Raw genomic sequence first — 21723 nt, 5'->3', positions numbered from 1 at the left:
TGCACTGAAAAAGAAAATGAGTTGGATATGGATTTTCTTGAAATAATGACCAATAATTAACATTTGTATACTTTACTGGAGAGCCTCTGGCACTCCAGATTTTGCTAAATATGAACTCATGGTAACCCCAGCAGTGTAGCTGATGGATGTTGAAAGATGAATCTTAGCAACATCTAGATAGCTACAAGTATATGCCTATTATATATACTAGCAATGATTCTTACACTATAGATCTGTAAGTATAGTGCTATATTGCAGATGGGCAACTAAGACTGAGGATGACTTATTTAAAAATCTCACAACTCCAATTGTATACTTGGAGACATCAAGCTGTTGGATATCCATGTTCAAACATCTCCGTGGGCATGACCCCTTGTGGCAATGGAGGCAGCATTAATAAGAGTACACTGTACCTTACAGTACAGTATTGAGGGCTCTGGGGACCAAGCCTCCTGTGACAAAATAAAATGATATTTACTGATTATGTCCTAGAGGTAAAGATTGTCCTTTTTGGCTTTTCAACCAGAAATCAGGGAGATCATCCTTTGTCCTTGCCCAGTCAGTCTGATGGTTGGCTGCAAAATTGGACCAGCTGTTCTGCTGAAGGAGGTTCTGCCTGGTGGCACTGGGATGAATTTGTCATATGGGCAGCCTGGTCCACTTTACATGGGGATTGGGGGGCACCCAGATGATCTTTATTGGTGGTGGAACATGAGGTTAAAGGCCCTTTGGAAGTTATTTGTAGCAGAAGAAAATTGTGGGGCTTCAAATGGCAATATATCCGGTGGGAGACCAGGGCAATAGAGATGAAATTATTAGATTAGATTAGGTGATAAATATTTCCTATAGGTTCTTCAATGAAATCAGCTTGAGTGCTATGACCAGTGTTAATCTGCCTGGAGCTGGAATTTGTGGCAAGAGGGAATAAATCACATTTGGAGGAAGTACCAATCCTTGTAAAATATCTAAAGTTTGATTTGGAGTGATTGATGGAACAGGATTGCAATGGAAAATAATCTGTCAAACCAGGGGCATGGGTTATCTGTGATATTACATCCTGCATTCTAGCTGCCTCTCCCAGCTGTGACAGAGTTCAGTGATGCAAGCTTGCTCACAGGAGAGTTTATTTGCACCATTACCTGGTGCCAGTAAAATGGGGAGGACACTGATGGATAATTCATCTTGTTTTTCAAGAACTTCAGTTGGAGAAAGGCAGAATGTTGTGCACAGTTGTTAGACAAGATATCCATTTGAGCTTCTTCTGCAGGACTCCCCATGTCCATCATAAGGTCAAAGTTACCTTAATCAGTGGAGACATTGTACCCTGGCCATTTCCCTGTTGGCTTTAATTGCCGTTTTGTGTTATGGGCAGGACTAGAGTCTTTAGTTAGGTGTACTAAAGCAGCAACGGGCTTTACTGTCTCTTGGATCAGCTTCATTGCTTGTGCAAGACCTTCAATTTTAGATAATATCTCTGACTGTTCATCTTTAGCCATCATGCTGTAGGAGTTAATCAGGTCACTTTCAAAAGGACCAAGTGATGTTTTTCTTATGCTGGCCAAGCGATTAGCTACACTCCCTGTTGTCAAGGATGGAAATAAGACAGAAGTTTGGCAGCCATCCATGTTAAACACAGCATTTTTTAAAATGTGTGAGCTGTGTGTAGTATTATTTAGACGAGGCCTCACATTTTGATCAATAAATATCCAGATGGAGAAAATTCCAGACGTTTTCAGCAAGGTCCTCATTTTTACAAGCATTGATGATATTACTGAATTGCTGAAAAACAGATGAACAGCTTCACCCAGGTTAGGGATAATGACATAGGTTTAATTATTCCTAGAACCAGATGGTCTGAAAAGACTACAAAAGTGATACCAGCATTGAGCTTATTTAAAGCTGTCTTGTGAGTTTATAGTAAGGATAAGGGCTATTCAAGCTATACTGCAAAAATCTAGATAGCCACTAGTCAGCAGCAAGAGTTAGCATTTCTTTTCTTTTCTTTTCTTTTTTTTTCTTTTTTTTTTTTTTTTGCTGTCATCTGGTGATTATATAGATTCTATACAAGCCAGGTATGGTAGCCCTCGTAGAGGTGAAATGTCCTTCTTTCAGCTACCTACACCCATGAATCCTTATCAGGTGGCTAGACCAGTTTGGAATGCTTATAACTATAATTCCACTCATCTGCAGAACACTAGATAGGTAAAGGCTATCAACATCATTCTTAAGCCCTTTTGCAAAGCTGATCTCATATGATCAAGAGGAATGCCCTATGCAATGGAAGAATCCAGTTTGGGCGTGTAGCATATATCAGTGTTGCTTCTGTTATACCTAGTCATATATACCACACATCTATTTTATTAGAGAGTTGGTCATGCTGCTCTGCAGTATGGACACTATTCTTTCAAAACTGATGTGCAAAATCTTATTAAGATACCTAAGATTTAAGGGTTAGTACTGTGCCCAGTTATGGGCACAAGAGTTCAAAAAGATAATGACAAATTGGAGCAAATTCAAATGAGGCCTACCAAGACACTGAAGGGTCTATGAATGAAATCCTATGAGGAATGGCAAAAGAATGTGGGAATGTTTAGCCTACAGACTGATGGGAGATATAATAGAAATTTCCAAATACCTCAAGGGAGTGGATTTATTCTCTATTGTTCCAAAGATAAAGACCAGATTGGATCTCCCCTTTAGATGATTTCAACATCGAATGCTGCCAAACAGCCCTTACTGATAGAACATCACAGAATAAGAAAGTAAGTTGTTCTTGAACATAAAAACAAATGCTTTAAAACTGCAAGCTTCAAAGCTCTGTTGTTCCCTCAACAACCCCTCAAACTGCCTTCTAATCTATGCTAGACATTAGCTGAAATAGATTAATTCTCTCTCACTGGCATCGGTTAAACCAGAGTTAAACCAGAAGAAGAAAAAGAAAAGAAAGTACACACGCTGCTCTCTCTTTCCTTCCACTTTGACAATTCATCACTTAACAAAGCTTTTAATGTCCTTGAAGGGTTCTATGTTGGAACACTTCACAAGATCAGTTAAGATTGCCCTGCCTATAATCCTTATTTATCACCACTTTTTGCAGAAGTACAAGTTTCATTATTCTCCAGAAAAATAACAAATTACTTGTTATTAATTTCTGTAGGAAAATAACAAAGAGCCAGTTTGGTCTAATGATTAAGGCACCAGGCTAGAAAGCAAGAGCCTGTGAGTTCTAGTCTTGCCTTAGACATGAAAGCCAGCTGGGTGGCTTTGGGCCAGTCCCTCTCTCTCAGCCCAGCTCACCCCACAGGGTTGTTGTTGTGGGGAAAATAGGAGGAGGAAGGAGTATTACGTATGTTCACCGCCGTGAGTTAGTTATAAAAATAATAAAGACGAGAATAAAAAATCTAAAAAGAAAATTCTGGGAAGGACTGAGAAGCCAACTTTATTTTGGCTCTTGTGGTCACACATTCTCATAATTCAGGGATTTCAGTGTCAGACTTGTTCACCATTCTATGGTTTGCTTAAAAGCCATCAGGAAGCAAAAAAAAGCACAGTTGTGACTTCCATTTGTGGACTGAAAGGAGGGCAGTAGCATTTTAAATATATAAAAAACAGAAGCTATTTGCACATTCAGCTAGAAATCATCAACTGGCAAGTCACCGAAACAGGATGCTGAGTAGTGATGAGGCATTTGTGAGTAAGCCTTTGATCAAAGCAGAGAGTTTTGTGATAGATGTCCCAGACAGATTCTGAAAATAAGCAATATTTTCAGATGGGGTTCTAGAGAATTTTTATGGGTATCGAGTTGGAAGCATGCAGGAAACATGTACCAAGTTGTGTCACCAATCGAAGTGACTAAAGATTTTAAGCAGTTCATTAAATATTGCATGCATATTCTGTTAGTGGCTTATATAGTGATTTCACTAGTATGACTTGTCATCCTAAGTATTCAAGGGTACATTCCACGCCAAAATCTGCAGATGTTGCAATGAAGGGAATGAGACATCAGCGGTTAACCTAAAGTATTCAATGTTTAATGTGACTGTGGCACGAAATGAAAAAAGATTGCAAAGATTAAAAATGAAAGCAACTGGATTAGTATTTTTCATATATGGGGACAGACTATAATATCGTTCTCTTCATTCAAGGGCAAGAAGAAAGTGTCACTTAAACTGGAGAAGCTTAAGTATCAGGAAGAATTTTTACAAGAAGGAACATTTTATCATGCTTGGCGGATGTGCAAAAAAGCTAGAAAATTTTGGATTCAAATACATACACTGATTCAGAGGATTTTAAAGATTAATATGCAATTGGGACCAGAAGTCTTTCTTTTGCAACCTATGGACAAACAGTTGGAAAAAAGTCATGGAACTTTGTTTTTGTATATGATAACTACAGTGAAATTATTGTATGCACAAAAATGGGAAAAGATTTGGCATTATCCACAATGGAGGAATGATTGGTAAAGATGATGGAACTTGCTGAGATGGCCAAATTGAGTTCTTTGATTAGAGAAAAGACAGAATCTATATTTATTGCTGACTGGAAACCCTTTATGGACTTTTTGCAGAAAACAGAAAAAAATGAACTTATGATTTATAGAAAGAAGAGAGTCATGCTGTAACTTTAGAGAAAGAGATAATTTATAATTGTACTTATAACTGCTGTAAAGATCAGAAGCCACTTCTTTGCATCTTTTTCTTTTCTATTTTCTTTTACTTTTTTTCCTTTCCTGTACTTTTAGCTTTCTCTTTGATTTCTTTTTCTTTTTTCCTTCTTACTTTTTATTAGTTTGTATTAGTTTTTATCTTCTTTTTTAATACTTTTGATAACATTATAAAAAAGAAAGAATTTTCTAAAGAAAGACTCAGAAAATGAAGAAAATTACCAAGAGACGCTATGAAATTCCATCAACTGGAGATTTTTACAAAATAGACAAAGAATATTTGGGGGATTGTGGGATTATTAAAGGTCCATATCAGTCCTTTTCCGGGACTGCAGGCATGGAAGAATGCAGAGACGGCCCAAATTATGCAGTTATCATAAGCAAACAAAGTGGGGCAACATTGCTTATTTTGTTCTATTGCATGACTGAATAGCCATAGTAGCCATGCATTCCTATGTATTTAGGAAAGGTTATATCTCAATAGTAGGGTATATTCTTTGCATGCAAAAAGTCCCAGTTCAATTGCTGGCATCTCATTAAAGCTGGCATCTCATAGTAGAGCTGAAAATCTAAAATTGCAGAGAGCTGCTTCCATTCAGCATACAGCATTTCTTTAGATAGATAAACATTCTGACTTTTCCTGTATGCACTCATCCATTCATCCCCCAAACCTACAATTAGAGCTACATTAAGACTTTTTAACACACTAGTTGATCATACCACATATGCCTAGCATCCCTTGTATATCCAAAGTGGATGCTGGGATATAAATTATGAAATGTGTATAGATGCTCATTGCAAAGAATCTTGAGATATTGTTCACAGGTTGCATAGATTTCAGGCATAAAAGCAGACTGGTTCAACCCCAGGAATCTCTCCAAATGTCAGTAGGTATTACAGCTAGGTGGTAAAACAGATATTGCTATTTAAAATGAGATCAGGTACAAGGAGAAAGACCTATAATCCTAGAAAGTCACTGAAGATGGCAAGAGGCAACACTGAGTTAAATGGACAGATATGTGGACAGACAGACATTTGCAATCCAATAACTAGGAAAGACATCTGCAGTTCAGTAGACACAACAAACCCTCTCCCATCCCTATCCTATGTTTCTGCCCAAGTCAGTATTCTGGGCATTTCTCCCAGTTACTAATGTCATATGCAGTCTTGCAGTTGGCACTCTTCTTTGTGGATGGGTAATTCTGCTGCATCCCTTTATCACACCAGCTGAAGGGAGGAGGTAGAGGCTGACTGGAAAAACGAAGATCCAGAAAAGGGGTAATGATGCAGCAGACAGGCTCCTTATGAGCAAGTACTTTGGGTTCAACACAGCAATTGATCAATTAGTTTTTCATACACTTACGTGCAACTCACGTACACCTATATACCAGGCCACCCCATTTCTATATGTAAATTATATGCTGATCAAGAAGCAACAATTAAAATGGAATATGGAGCAACTATTAGTCCAAAATTGGGAAAGGAGTGTGGCCAACTTGTATATACTCATCCATTTAACCTAATATGCAAAACATATCATCAGAAACATTAAACTAGAAGGTACAGAAGTTGGAATTAAAGTTGTTGGAAGAAATATAAACAGCCTCAGATATGCTGATAATGTCACCTTGGTGGAGGGAAATAAGGAAGACTCCCTTGTTGACAGTGAAAGATGAGACTGCAAGAGCCACTGTGATGCTTTATATTAAAAAAAATAAACAAACCTAAGTTTATATCAACTGCTAGTGCCAACCCAAGACTGAAGAATTAGTGGAAGTAGTAACAGCCTATTTTCCTGGACTAAAAAATCCACATAGACAATTACTGTAACTATGAAATAGAGATTTGCATTTTTTTTTTTTTGAGAAAGACTATGACATATCTAGACAAAATCTTAAAGTGTAGAGATATCACACTGTCAACAAAGGTACCTATTGTCAAACTCATGGTCTTCTCAGTCAAAATGTATGGCTGTGAAAGTTGGATAATAAGACAAACAAACCATTCCACGATAGATGAAGTAGACAGCTCCCTGGAAGCATTAATAATGAAGCTGAAGTTTAAATATTTTAAACACAGAATGCAGAAGCAAGAGTCTATGAAGAAGATCCTGATGCCTGGAAAAATTGAACACAGTATTAAATGAAGTTGGCAGAAAGTGCTAGATATTACTATTGGTATCACGAGCATGAGCTTAAAATAATTCAGAAGAACAGTTATTGACATATAAGTGGGTGAACAACTGAAGAACAACAACAAATGCAACTGACAGATTTTTATGAAAAGAACTTTGGGTTCAATGAGGCATTTGGTCATTTTTTTCACATGAGTGCATGTAATTCAAGCACACCTATAAGGAATTATTCTGATGCAGTTCCTCTCACTTGAAGATATACTGTTGGGTTCTGTATACAGAAGAACCTACCAACAATTAAAGTGAAAACAGTGATCTTTGAAACTATTTAAGGCTTTCATCTATTTATCATCCCCCTCTCTCCCTCCCACACACTTATGCCCACAAACACAAAGATGTACCATCTCCTTTCATCGTTTCATTTTTATTTATTTTTTTGTCTGCGCTCAGTCATTGCTGACCCTGCAGTGACTGCTTGGACGAGTCCTTGCAGTTTTCAAGGCAATTGTTTTTCGGAAGTGGCTTGCCAGAACCTCCTTCCTAGAGCAGAGCCCAGCTGGCAAGCGCAGGAGGCGGGGTTTCCATTGCTTCGCGCCCTTTTTGGGCGCGCACGGTTTTTTTTTTCGCGCTTACCGGCAACTGCTCCCAACTCCTTTTTGCAAGGCGCCGCCAGCATTTTTCCTCCCACCGGAGTGAGAGTACCCATTTATCTACTCACGTGAGTTTTTGACCTGTTGGGTTGACAGGAACTGGGGTGGAAACAGGAGCTCACCCTGTTTAACGCGAAGGCTGGACTCGAACCGCTGAAGCGTCGACCATTTCTGGCTGGCAACTTTCAGCGTAATTAAGCCGCTGCGCCACCGCGTCCCCCAACTCATCGTTTCATAGCCAGTTCCCATTAATACTTCATTAATGAAAAATATTTATTGAATAAATAATCCTTTCATTTTTGTAGCTTTCTTTATCATGTCTGATGATATGATTACACAATGGAAATTAATTGGTTGGAATAGGTTTGTGAAGGTGTACTGTAAGGATAATGGTTTTATTTCTTGGATCCAGATATGTTCTTGGGGGTAATATGCTGGCCACTGTACATTAAAGTACAGTATTTGGTTTGTTGTTTGGTATGCTCACATTTAAATCTTAGCACTTTATTGTATACAACTAGGTGCCAAAGCATATATGGTTAACCAACTGCTAGAAAGTGCATAGCAGATGGTCAACCTTTAGCCAGGTGGGTGGTTAAGTCCTAAGTAGTCCTTCCAATTTAGCAACTTACATAATAAAAATGAATTGAATCCTAAATGAATTATTTCACTAACACAAGCTTTGGAATAAATATAACATTAAATCCACTATAGCTTTATATTCTATTACTAATATTTTCCTTATTGACCAATTTGTACATTTTGATACTTCTTTGTGAAAAGCCACTTGTTGTCTTCTGTTAAAGAGTTCACTATTTTTCCCCTTTTACTCACTGGTCTCTGGATTCAAGCTATCATTCATTCCAGATAAACAACTGTCCAACTATAAAATGGCAGGTAAAAGACTTTACTTCTTAGATGAGCAAACTTTATCTAATCCCAAGATCCACCAACTGGAGCACCAGGTTAAAGAATGGCATAGGAAGATAGATGACAGGCAATATAAAAGTACATACACGTTGAAGCCTAGGAATATATTTCCCCTATATATATATATATATATATATATATATATATATATATATATATAATTTGAAGAATCTATCAAGAAGAAAAGTAAGGCTTTTGGTTGCTAATTTTAACTAACGAAACCAGAAACCCTTCCACCCCATCCTTTTCTACCTGGAGAGCTTCCATCTGCTCAGATTATATGTATCATTATGTTTTAGGAGGAACATTTTTATGTATGGAATAAATCAATTAATTTTTTTATAGGGATATTTATTGCCTCTAGTAGTCTCATGGAAAATGCCAAAGTTTCGTATCAATTCAAAAAAGGGTTGTGGGATGAGGATAAAGTATTTATTTTTATTTAAAATTGCCAATATCTCAGGCATCTCATTCAAACCCCTTTTCTGAAAAAGAATAGTTTGAAATAAGCAAGAATCACTTCATTAAAAAGAAGTATTTTAATTTATCCAGTTTGAAATCTTTAATACCACTGAATGTAGTACTATAACTATTGGAAATCAAACGAGAACAAATTTCCCCTGGAAGAATTTTAATAAAGCTATTAATTTTGCATTAAAAATGTAGATCATGGTTTTTTTAAAAAAAAAATTTTTTAAACTTAGGATTAACTCAGTAATCAATTGCACCAAAGGACATATACTCAATTAAATCCATTTATGCACAACAACCTCAGGCAAAGGCAGTAATTTTTCACACTGAAAATTGATATTCGGCATGTGGAAATTGTTGTCTTGCTCGTATTTTAAGCCAACCAGTAAATCAATTGCTATCTTGCTCTTTCTCTGACCTTCATGATACTGCAGTCATGATATTTATGTAGCCCCTTTTTCTAGAGAAGGCTTTTTATGCTTTCCAACCCAAAGGAATATTGAGGAAAAAGTATGTAAATTGGCTCAGGACTCTGTCTGTTTTTGTGTCAGCAGAATAACTCAGAAATGGCCTGGACCTGGCTGAGGGCTACAGAGGAAAACTTTCCAGAAAATAAGCAAGCAAACCAATGCATCTTCACGGGAGAGACAAGTGGTCAGCAGCTCAGGATGCTGCCAAAAGGCTCTCTCATTTCTCCATCCATAACCCAGACTGGAGGTATGCAGCCCACACCATGATTCCCAGTGCACATATACACACAAACGCACCTAGATGCAACATGGCGAGAACAAAAACACCCACTCACACAGAGGGAACCCCCTCACCCAGAAGTAAACAAAAGAAAGAGAATGCTCCAAAATGGGCTGGATCAGACTGGGGAATATGGGAGGAAAAGAAATCCCCTAACTTTCTCCCCATTCATCCTTATGGGAGAGGTAGCTTGGAACTGGCCCAGAATGTTTCAGATTCCTCCATTCTAAGCCAACCACATGACCCAAATGGAGTGGCTGTTAGTAGGTTGGAAAGAAGACAGAAGCCATGTTCTGTATGTTCTTCCTACTATTTGTTTTAAACTCCAAAAAGGCCAGGGATGAATGTTTCCCACTGATTTTCATTGTACAGGTAGTCTTTGATTTATGACCACAATAGGAACTGGAAAAATTTGTTGTTAAGCAATACAGTCATTAAGCAAGGAATCATGTGACTGCACCCAATTTTATGACTTTTTTGCCATAGTTGTTAAGTGAATCACAGGTTGTTAAGGGAATCACCCAGTTCCCCGTTGATTTTGCTTGTCAGAAGCCAGCTTAGAAAGTCTCAAATGGTGATCATGTGACCAAATGGTGATGCTGCAACCATCGTAAATACATGACAGTTGCCAAGCACTCAAATTTTGATCACATGACCATGGGGAGGCTGCAACATTGTAAGTCGCTTTTTTCAGCATCAGAACTTTGAATGGTCACTAAACGAATGGTCGTAAGTCAAGGACTACATGTACTTTATGTCAGTATTTTTTTTTTAATATATAATCCCGTTTAAAAATCTGTATATCACAGTTTCATCTCCCAAAAACTGGGCAAAAAATCTTTTGATTTTATGTTTGAAGTAGAGCATTTCTGTCATGTATGGCTCTATACATGAATTCATCAAATATAAAGTCTGTGGCTAAGCCAGGACATATTTCTGGCTGCTTCAGATTGTGATGCTTGTCAAGCTATTAGTTAGGCTTTTAATGTGCTCAGGAGTGATGGGAAGAGAAAGAGGAAAGGAGTTAAAGTTGAAAGGTGGGGGAGTTGATGGGTTTTTTGTATTGTGGATTTTAATTCTGTAAGCCACCCAGAGTCACCGTGTGTGAGTTGGGCAGCCATATAAATTTGTTAAACAAATAAATAAGCTATATCATGTTGATTAAATTTGCAGGTCAAACAACAACTTAATAAAAGCACATTTCTCTTGAAGTCAATGGCACAATACATGGAGTACTAAAAAAACTGAGATGCTGAATTTATTACTATTGTTTAATGCCAAAGGCTGATTAAGATTTTGTGTACTTCAAGTTGTTAGGAATATTGCTTTGTCTGTTTGTATACTTCTTATGATTGAAAAAAATAAAATAAAATAATCCAGGTCCAGACACTGCATCTTCAATTACCAATGTTAGCATTTGTCCCTGCTGATATGGGTTCATTGATGCATGATTCCTAGGAGAAACTGATCCTATTGCTTCCCCTAAAAATGAATCTGACCATGGGTATCTGTTCCTCATCATAACGATGCCAAAATGATGAAAATTAAAGGGTATGTAAAGGGCTGAATTTGCACCAAAGTACTTTGATTTGATGCTTAAACTTTGGATTTGATGCCTATGGATTTGGGACTAAGACTGAAATACCTTGCATTGAATTAATACAATCTAAGGTCAAAGATTATGGCCCATTTAAAAACACTGGCTCTATGAGATCTGGATTCCAGAAGGTTAATAAAAATAAGCACTTCTATGATAGTGATAAATTCTTCCTAAGTTTCCTAAAAAGTGTCTTTGAGATGTGAAGCTGAGAAAATTGCATCAATTTTCCTTTCAAATTAGTGATGATTTTCACCAATTCATTCTAAATTGCTGCAGAGTTATTTGCCATGTTCATTTAAATTATTTTATATACTTTAGGGGACAATTTTTTAAAAATATGCTCCTCAGGCAAAGTAAATATTACCAATTCTAATTTAAGACATATTTTGCTACTAAGGGTTCTTCCCCACATTATCTTCTTAATGAAACTTCACATGTCTAGAATATCCTCTCTGCCCATAAGACAGTCAGTAGAAGCAAAACTGACTTAAGAACTTTTCAAACTTGTCTATGCTCGGATTCTGGCTAAGAGTGATCAGATATTGCCATACATGAACACTTTTAACATAATCCTCTTTCTATTTTGAAAAAAAAAAGCTGCTTGCTCTTTGATCAGGATAAGCTGTTAAATAAATTATTTTTGAAGAAAAACACAGGGACTATATGCAGCCTCCAAAGCTAACTAGAAACTGACCATGGTGATAATTAATGACTGCAATAAAGTTTGATTGACTGACTGACTGACTGACAGGCAATTGATCTTATATGGCTAGTGTTTAAGACAAGGCAAGTAGGATGTAGTATGAGGAAGATTTGGCAAGTATATCTCTTGCTTTCTATTAGCATTTCAGTACTGTCATTCTAATCACTTCCCCTGCTTTGCTTGTCCTGTAGTTTAGCTGAGCAGTGAAAACATTTGTCTACAGTTGCTTTTGTATGAGTTGCTTTTAATCTTGAATTACCATTTCTTTCTCATTCAGGTCTTATAGTGAAACTAACTTTTTAGCTTATTGCATTCCAAGTCTTCCATTATTGTCTTATTTTTACCAGACTCATTTGTAATTATTGTTTTTTACTGCACATATACAATTGTAGCACTAGCCTATTCCAGAAGAGATTGGCCAAGCACTACTGATGATTGCAAAGCCTTCATTATCAGCTTCCTCCACAGAGCTTTTACATACAAGAAATTATGTGTCATTAATGTGATTAGCCCTAAATTAGTTTTGTCTTCCATATTGTTTTTTGTTTTGTTTTAAATTCATGTCCTCCATCTCAAAAAGAGAGCAGGAACTGACAAATTAAGGAACAATTTATCAATACCATTAGTGGAAGCCACAGAGAGAATGCATTTAATTAAATCTGCAAGTGATCTTCCCAGAACAGAATTTGTTTTAGATTACAGAAGCGTAGACTATCAAATTCCACTCAATTCTCATTTTATTAAAAATTTTTGATTTGGCACATTTTCCATACCAATTTAAAATTGTTGCAAAAAATGTCATATAATTTGTATGTGGAGTCCCTGGGGTTCTCTGAGCTTGGTTGTTCTCTTGCAAACGTTTCGTTACCCGGCTAGGTAACATCTTCAGTGTATGAAGTGTATAAATTGACATCTTCGGTGTCAATTTGTATGTATTTTCTCCTAATATACATATTTTTGTACTCATGTGGATATATTCAAAATTCTGCAAACAATTGTTCCATATTGTACAGTGTTTTTAATGTATTCTTTGTTTGCCAAATCTTTTTGGTGCATACTTTTTCTTACTATATGCATTTTTGTTTATATTTTTTAATTTTGAACTTCATCTAAAAATTCTGAAAAATATTAACTTTGGCATACATTGGATTCAGTATTGCCTATAGATCAGAAGATGCCAATTGAATTTGGACAGAAAAAGATTTCTCATCTATATCTACTTTTAGAATCTCAGGCATCTAGGATAAAATTTGACAGACAATATCGCATTATAGTAAATAACATGGAACTTCTAACTGAAATTAAATTCCATCTGTTTTGAGGGAAACAAAAATATGTTCCATGCTTCTCTTCTCAGGAACAGAAAACACTTAGATTACATGAGGAATTTAAACTGGCTTAGGAGGGACTGACAATTGTTGCAGAATATAAAATGCTTTATTCTTTAAAGATTTCTTTAGAAATTGTACCAGCATCAGTTTTCACTGAGATCAAGGAATATATTTGATATTAAATACACCAATAGAATATACTTTCCAGTTGCTTTGTATGTCCTGTCTTTGATATACATTTCAAATATATTTTCAAAGGTTTTTATCTGCCTTGTAGAGACCTCTAGGTAAAAAATAATAATCCCATTCACACTAAATAAAAGGTTTGCAGACACTGGCACAGAGAGTAATCCAAATAAATGTTCAACATTTAATAATGTATTAAACATGTATTTAAATTCATAAATTCAACATGTATTTTTGTACTGAAACTTTGAGCTATCTCTAAGTAATATTTCAGTCATGGAAAGAAAAGAAACATGTGTCTTTCTTTATATGATGGAATTTAAAATAAGCTTTTCCAATTTCTAGTTGTTGAGGAATTGGGTATAAGGAGTCTGTCAGAGATCAAATCTGTATTCTTTATATATGGAAGAGAGTGTCTCACTTGAAACTGATCAGCAGCTTGTTTTCCAAAACATAGGGCCGAGCAATACTTCAAATTCAAAGGTGCACATATGTCCTTCTACCTGCCACCAAAACAACTTTTCCCAAGATCATGCTGCAGCTGTGGAGGGCAGGAGTACAATCCAGGGGAAAGATGAATCTACTTTAAGGAGTCACAGAAAGATGCTACATGAAAAGCCCCCCAAATTCTTTTGCTTTTGAATCTAACACACTCTAAGAAGGAGCCATCTAGAAATGTCCCTAAAGAGAGAACACATCACAGTGGCCAAGGACATACTTTGCATGTGGAATGCCTCATCTTTAATTCCTAGCATCTTCAGTTAAAAGGATCAAATTGGCAGCAGATAGGAAAGATCAGAAATATTGCTAGAAGCATGTGCTTAAACTTGTACATTGGCTTTTACATTTATTAACACCAAGTGAGAAGGCTATTTTAATTGGAGCCATGGCCTGAGGGCAGATGGACTAATCCTTTTCTTCTTTTACTCCAGTGATATTCCCAAGCGCACCCTTTTATTCTTCCCTGTAGAAATGAATAGGCACCATTACCTACTCTAAAGGAAAGCCAAGTGCAATTTTCAGGAACAATGTTCCACTAAGATAAGGTCACCTATCAGCCCTGGATGGTTTCTCTAGCTATAATATGTTCCCTACAAATATACATTTACTGCTCAGAATGATAGTTTTTTTTGTTTATAACAGCAATAGCAATAACAAAAACAAAACATTATGATTGTTGCATTATTTCAGAATTAAGCAATAACCTACAACTGTTAATGAAGACACCTAACAGCTACCGTGGAGCAAAATAAGGATAGTTTTCATTTTATAACTCTTTCTTACTGCAAATTTTGCTAATTACATTGCTTATTAGCTTCATATAGCCATCCCACTTACAGCTAAGCAATCTAAACATTTGGAAAGGAAGCAATGCATACCAGTCACATTTACAGCTTTGCAGGAAACTATGGGAACATCATCTGATGAATCATTTATAGGAACACATGCCTCATAATTTATTTCAATATACAAGATGCTTCTGCCTAAAACTGTAAAAAGGTTCATAATTAATCAACAAATTACTTGTGAAACATCAGGGATATCTGCTCATTTTAGAGCCACATTCAGCATTCCAAAACAATAAAGACATGTGTTAACATTCTGGGAAACACCTAATTTAAGTCCCTTTGCTCTTCAGTTACAATTAGACAGAAGTCTAGTTAAGAGATAAAATTCAAGCACATAACAATTTGCAATGAAAATCAGGTAATCAGATCAATTACTTTCAAAAAGCGTATTAGGAGCTGATGAGTGTCCATCTAGCTCTAATATGCAGAAGGTAAAAAGGATGCACTGCTTCCATTTCTGATCTTTATAGGGCCCTTCAAACTGGATGTTTCTCCCTCCAATGAGGTGATTTGGAGTGATGCGTAATCACTACCAACTCTGCAGTCCACATTGTTGGGTTCCATAATAAATATGGAATAGAGGTGAGGATAAGTACCAGATAGTCCTTGACTTACGACACAATAGGGACCAGAAAATTCATCATTAAGCTGTGTGGTCATTAAGCAAGGCATCACGTGACCACACCTAATTTTACAACATTTTTTGCAGCAGTCATTCAGCGAACTACCATGGTTGTTAAGTAAATCATATGGTTGTTAAGTGAATCATGCGGTCCTTAAGTGAATCACATGGTTCCCCATTGATTTTGCTTGTCGGAAGCCAGCTGGGAAGGTCACAAATGGCAATCATGTGATCCCAGGAAGCTGCAACCGTCATAAATACATGCCAGTTGCCAAGTGCCCGAATTTTGATCACATGACTGCAGGGATTCTGGGATGGTAGTAAGTGCGAGGACCACTTGAAAGTCACTTTTTTCAATGCCATCATAACTTTGAACGGTCACTAAACAAATAGTCATAAGTCGAGGACAACCTGAATCTGGCTTTTCCTAGAATATCTGATTTTTCATACTATTGACTAAACGTTGTGGTATTCAGTGGGGAAGGCGCAATGACTCTCTAAACATGGCCAGCTTGACTCTTGTATTGTTAGACAATTTGTTGCCATTCTTTGTAGCAATGGGACTTATAGCTAATTCTGATTTTCTAACCCATTTAATGGGGTCTGTTTTGGAGTTCATATGAAGGCTGCAGTCTCTGAAACAGAATTATTTTCCAGTCTCTGGAATAAAATTGGAACAAAAAAAGGTGTTTGTTAGATTTATATTCCACTTTTTCTCCAGGAGCTCAAGTTGGTTTACCTGGGGATTCTCCTTCATTTTATCCCTACAACAAACCCCCTATAAAACAGTTTAGGTTAGTATTTCTCAACCTTGGCAACTTTAAGCTGTATGGACTTCAACTCTCAGAATTCCCCAGACAGCATGGGGAATGCTGACTCAAAGTGAGCTGAATAAAGGTGAGCTTGAGTCTAAGACTTACTCCTTAATCACTACACCACACAGACTTCCAGTTAAATCTACAAAATGAAGCCTAAGCCTAAAAGCCTCAAAATCCATTGAATTCATTCTGCCCCTACCTGCAAAACTAACCTCACTGAAAGAAAGGAGCAGTAGAAGTACTGTCTATCTGGAGAGGTCCTGAAAGCTCAGAGATCACTAGGGTTCTCCTTATTCTTGATCCATGTCAGAGGTGCACAGACCAAAAGGCCTCTCTATTAGGGATGTGCAAAACATTGATTCAAACCATATTAAAAGGCAGGACACCACATTTCAAGCATGAAACAGCTGTTTTAAGTGCAAAAAGAAGAGCTATTCCAAGCTTGAACTACTTCCAAATGCTTGAGGCTTGCATTGAAACATTTTACATACTGCTACTCTCCACATTCCTTTCATTCCTTCCACAAGATGGAGTCAGGAAGCAGAATTGCCACAAAGTCCCTGATATTCCATGCTTATGATGGGTAAATTGGTAACATCAGTTTTTACAAACAAAATTATCCAGATGTCATTTTCTTATAGGTAAGTTTTTTCAGTGGAAGCACCAGCATACAAGCAGTATAGAAGCCTCTTGAAATGTTCAAGATACCCTCTCCTAGGTATATTATATTTTATTAGTGTAGCAATAAAATAGTAAAATAAAAGTAAAAGTAAGACATTTGTTTTTACTTTCCAAGCATTCTCATACATTCCCATTTTGAGCTTAGAACCAGAAAAGAAACTGATGGCACTCCACGTTGGATTGCAACTTCCATCACCCCAGGTAGCCTGGGTACTGGTAAGTGTGATGGGTCCAACAATAATTGGAAATAACAGTTGTCCAACAATATCTGGAAGCAATAAACTCCTTGTCCCTGCTTTACAATCTAAAAAAACATGAAAAAAATATTAATCTGATTATATATGACTGCCATCAGACGGCATGGAAAGGATCTTGAACACTTTTAGCTCTCAACAGGATTTTCCTTTTCCTTTCCTACTGCTAAGGAAAAAAGACATTTATTTGCCATTCTTTAACTTTATTACAAATAATATAAATAGTACAAATTTGTTGTGGAATACCTGTCTTGAGAAAGGGCTCTCTCAATGTCCTGGTATAGATTTATTCAGATGAACCAATTCTGGAATAATTTTCTACTGCAAACTTCCCAAACTAGTGCCTAGATATGGTGGTATACAATTCCCATGTTTCCCAGCCTATATGCCATCTGAAGAGTGCTTGGTTGGGTAAGGCTATATTCCTTAAAAAGAGGGAAGGAGATATAGGAAATTATAAGCTACTTGGTTTAATGTCTGTTCATGATAAGATAGGATAATGTCTTATTAAAAATAAAATAATCAAACCTACAGAAAAACAAGCACTGCTGAAGATAATCAACATAGCTTCTAGAAGGGTAAGTCTTGTCTCACTAACCTAGACTTTTCTGAAAATGTGATCAAACATGCAGACAGATGAAATTTAATGACATTGCATATTTAGATTTTCAAAAGATCATTGTCAAAGTCCCCCACCAGAAGTATCTAAGCAAATGCAACAGCATGGGATAAGAAGATATACTCTTGTGAACTGATAGTTAGCTAAGGAACAGGAAACAAAAAGTAGCAACAGATGGACAATTTTACTACCAAAAGACAGGAAAATGATGTCCTTCTGTACAAAATTTTTTAATTTGTCTATAAATAATCTGGAATGAGTAGTAAGGTAGCCACATTTGCTGGTAATACCAAACCTTTCAAGGTATCAAAATAAGAAGGGATTGTGTAGAGTCTGGATCTCTCCAAACTAGGCAAACGGGGTTCAAAATGGCAAATGCTCTTCTATGCAATGCTGATCCAAAAACTATATATCAAAGTTCACATATACTGTATTTTAATGAGATGTGAGCTGGCAGCAATTAATTAGGAAAAGGATCTGGGAGTCATGATGGATAGCTCAATGAAAATATCAACCTTGTGTGTGGCCGCTATAAAAATATAAATCCCATGCTACAGTCATTAAGAATAAAAATGGCAATTAAAACTACCAATATCATAATGCCATTGTAGAAATCAATGGTGCAACCACAGTTGAAATATTGTGTTCATTCTTGGCCACCACACTTCACAGAATGTATTGTGTACACTTGGAAAAGCTGCAAACTGTACAACCAAAATTATGAGGAAGCCAGAGTAGCTTCTGTATGAGAAAAGTGCCTGGTGCATTTTAACTTCAGCCTTAAAGCAGATACAGGGAGACTTGATAAAGATGTAAAACTACGTGCGCAGAATGGGAAATGTGTTGGAGAGTGCTTCTCCCTCTCTCATAATTTTAGAACTCAATCACTGAAACTAAATGGAGATTCCAGATGGATAAAAGAAGGTAATCCTTTACAGAACACATAGTTAAATGGGACAGTTTGCTATCATCAGATATGGTGATAGCTACCAGTTCAGATGTTTTTAAAAGGTGACCGGACAAATTTATCAAAGACTGGGCTATCAATCGCTATTAGTCTTGATGGCTATTCGGTACCTTTGGTTTCAGAGTTGCCATGTCTTGAAAATCAAATGCTAGAGTGGATGTAGATAATTGGTTTAAAAGGTGTGCATTTATCAGTGGCTCAGGAACAGGGAGCTGGATTCTAGCCAACTTACCACATCAATTATCTGCAGCAATGAAAGTTGCAGTTCTACTACAAGGGGTTGTGAGTCATTCACAACAGGCCGTTCCAATCGATTGTAATTTTTCAGTAGTTCTCGATATAGCCGTCTTTGGTTTTCACCTTGCTGGGAGACTAGAAGAAGAAGAAAAAGACCAGCTTTAGACAATTAGTTCTCTCTCTCTCTTAGATTCTCCTGATTCGTTTTATTAGAAATGTGTTTGCCTAAGTTACTTTCTTCTGATGAAGGTTTCCAGCTCAGTGATGTAACATAACACCTTGCTCCAAAATGTTTCTGATTCAATACCCAGGATCTCAAGAGAAGACTTGAAGTACTCTAGGCTGAAACTGTGGAGAACAGCTGCCAGTCATTGAACTAAATGGAACAAAGTTCTGACTTAACATCAAGTCAGATTCTTACGTTGCTAACTTCTTATACCCGGGATCCTTTGGCAGGTTGGTAGGATAGAAAGTTAAAAAACAATTAATTTTCATTCTTTAAAAATGTATCCAAACAATCCTACCTTAATCCTTGAAAAACCCTCTCTATGTGTGATGATTCTAGATTATAACTGATCCTAAAATAATTTCTGTTTTCCGAGAAGTTCATTAACTTAAGCCACACGGGGCACACTCAGCTAGAGGAAAGACACACATGGTACCTTTTTTACTCCAGAACAAGTAAAAGTATTATTATATTTTATGAATGTTCAATATAATTTAACAGTTGCAAAGATTTAGTGAAGCATTTTCTATCAAGCTGCACTTTAATATAAGCTTTCTCCTGGGAATGAAAAATAAGGGGAATGTTCTTCCCAGTTACTGTGGCTTGCATCAATTTTGAATTCTTTGGTGTTTCTTGGTGTAACTCACAGAAGATGTCATTCATTCACTCTCATGAGAGAAATAACTGTTATCCTACCTATCACTTTTAGCATAACAAATAGTGTTTGTATCCATATGTTTGTATGCAGTTTTTTAAAAAAATATGCAAATGTCTATGCAAGCAAATCTCCTGGGTTTCCAAGCAAATCACCCAGGCAGCTGTTAGTGCTGTGCATGGTTGGTTTATCTAATAAAGCTTTGTTGTTTGCTTTGTGTTTGCCCCAGGACAAAAACAAAGGTAGAAGAAAGTGGTGGTCATAACAAAAGTCCACGTATAAGTGGTGGAGAGGCAACTGTAAAATCAGAAATGTAATAATGCGCGCGCGCACACACACACAAATCAACAGCTTCCATCATACTATGGCATGAGAAAGAAATTAAATCCATGCTATGTAATCTATAAGCAAATAGTTAAAACAAGAAGGGATATCTCCAATAGGTAGCAGATTTTCAGTAATTTCAATTGCAGGTAGTCCTCACTTAAAGTCTATTTGCTCAGCGACCATTTTAAGTTACAATGGTGCTAAACGAAGGGACTTATGACCGGTCCTCAAAGTTTGGACCGTTGCAGTGAACCTGCGGTCACATGAACAAAATTTGGGACTACTTGGGACCACCCACATTTATAACCACCTTTTGGCTGCCTGCCTACCCGCCACCCCACTGACCAGCTCTGCCCACCACCAGCACGCTCACCGCGCTGCACACCACTACTGGATCAGCTGGGGCCTTCTTTTGCACTGGTGCAGCTGGGGATTCTCTCGCACCCCACCCAAGACCTCAATTCATGCCCCGCCCAGCGCCTCTGTTCGCACGCCAGCCAGGGCCTCTGTTCATGCCCTGCCCAGGGCCTTCTTTCACAAAAGAAGCCCAGCATGTGAAGGAAGGCCCTGGCTGTGCCAGCATGAAAGAAGGACCCTCTTTCTTTTGTGCCGGCCCAGCCAGCACCTTCTTTCATGCACCAGGCTTCTTTTGTGAAAGAAGGGACACGAACGGAGGCCCAGGCTAGCATGCAAACAGAGGCACTGGGCAGGGCACGAGCGAAGCCCCAGCTGCAGTGGCGTGAAAGAAGATAACACAAAGGAAAGACCCAGCCAGTACAGTAGTGGCGCACAGTGCATGAGCATGACAATGGAGGGTAGGGCTGGGTGGCAGGAGCAGCTGGCAGCAGCAAGTAGGCAGGTGGTTAAAAGGGCAGAGATGGGGGGAAGATAGGCAGGTGGGGAGAGTTCAAGAAGAGGCAGAGGAGGTAGTGACTTACCTTACCGAGCATGGGGCTGAAGGGACCAAGCCAGGAATGGCTTGGATCGGGGTGGGTCCTCAACCAATGACTGGTGGGATTCAGTTAATGACGGCAACAGGGATTGCCGGGATTGCCATCGTTAAGTGATGCGATCACATGTCATTGCGCTTTACGGCTGCATCACTTAGCAATGGAAATTCCAGCCCCAATTACTATCATTAACGGAGGACTACCTGTAGTTATTAATGAATAAATAAATGATCTATAATCTGGAACACTTGTCCAAAAAAGTTATCAAGGCCTGAAAGAAATATTCAGTTAGTTTCATTATTTCAGATAAATTTTTAAAAAGTCATGATTCATGTGAAACAAGTGATAAATAATTACTGAAAAACAATTGCATATTTCTTCCAACTAAATATGCACAGGATTACAGTGTCAGCACTGAGACAGTAGTACAACAATCCACTAGCAGACTCTGTTCTCTGATATTTTTCCCTGATGTACTCTCATTTATACATATTTGATAGCCTAATGAACAAGTATGGCAAGTTACAGGCGAAAGTAGCCTTACTGAAATGCAGGATATGTCATTCTTTTGGCAGATATCTGCAACGCATACAGCTTACT

At 37.5% G+C, this 21723-nt stretch overlaps 1 protein-coding gene across 2 annotated transcripts in view; it reads right to left on the bottom strand.

Annotated features, from left to right (window-relative positions):
* LOC103059068 (neuronal acetylcholine receptor subunit alpha-7-like) overlaps window positions 1-21723 on the bottom strand; it is an 84050-nt gene that overhangs the window by 44578 nt on the left and 17749 nt on the right. For both annotated transcript variants that reach the window (XM_007424954.3, XM_088129790.1), the window contains exon 2: window positions 18961-19100. In XM_007424954.3, the coding sequence (XP_007425016.1) occupies window positions 18961-19100 (140 nt within the window). The remainder of the gene's footprint in view (window positions 1-18960; window positions 19101-21723) is intronic.

The sequence above is a fragment of the Python bivittatus genome, unplaced genomic scaffold (genome assembly GCF_059951505.1).
Source record: "Python bivittatus isolate LINGU-HERP-01145 unplaced genomic scaffold, Pbiv_v1 ctg000850_np1212, whole genome shotgun sequence".
In the NCBI taxonomy this organism is placed as follows: Eukaryota; Metazoa; Chordata; class Lepidosauria; order Squamata; family Pythonidae; genus Python; species Python bivittatus.
The sequence above is the reverse complement of the archived record's forward strand: the minus strand, read 5'-3'. Positions and strand labels throughout refer to the sequence as shown.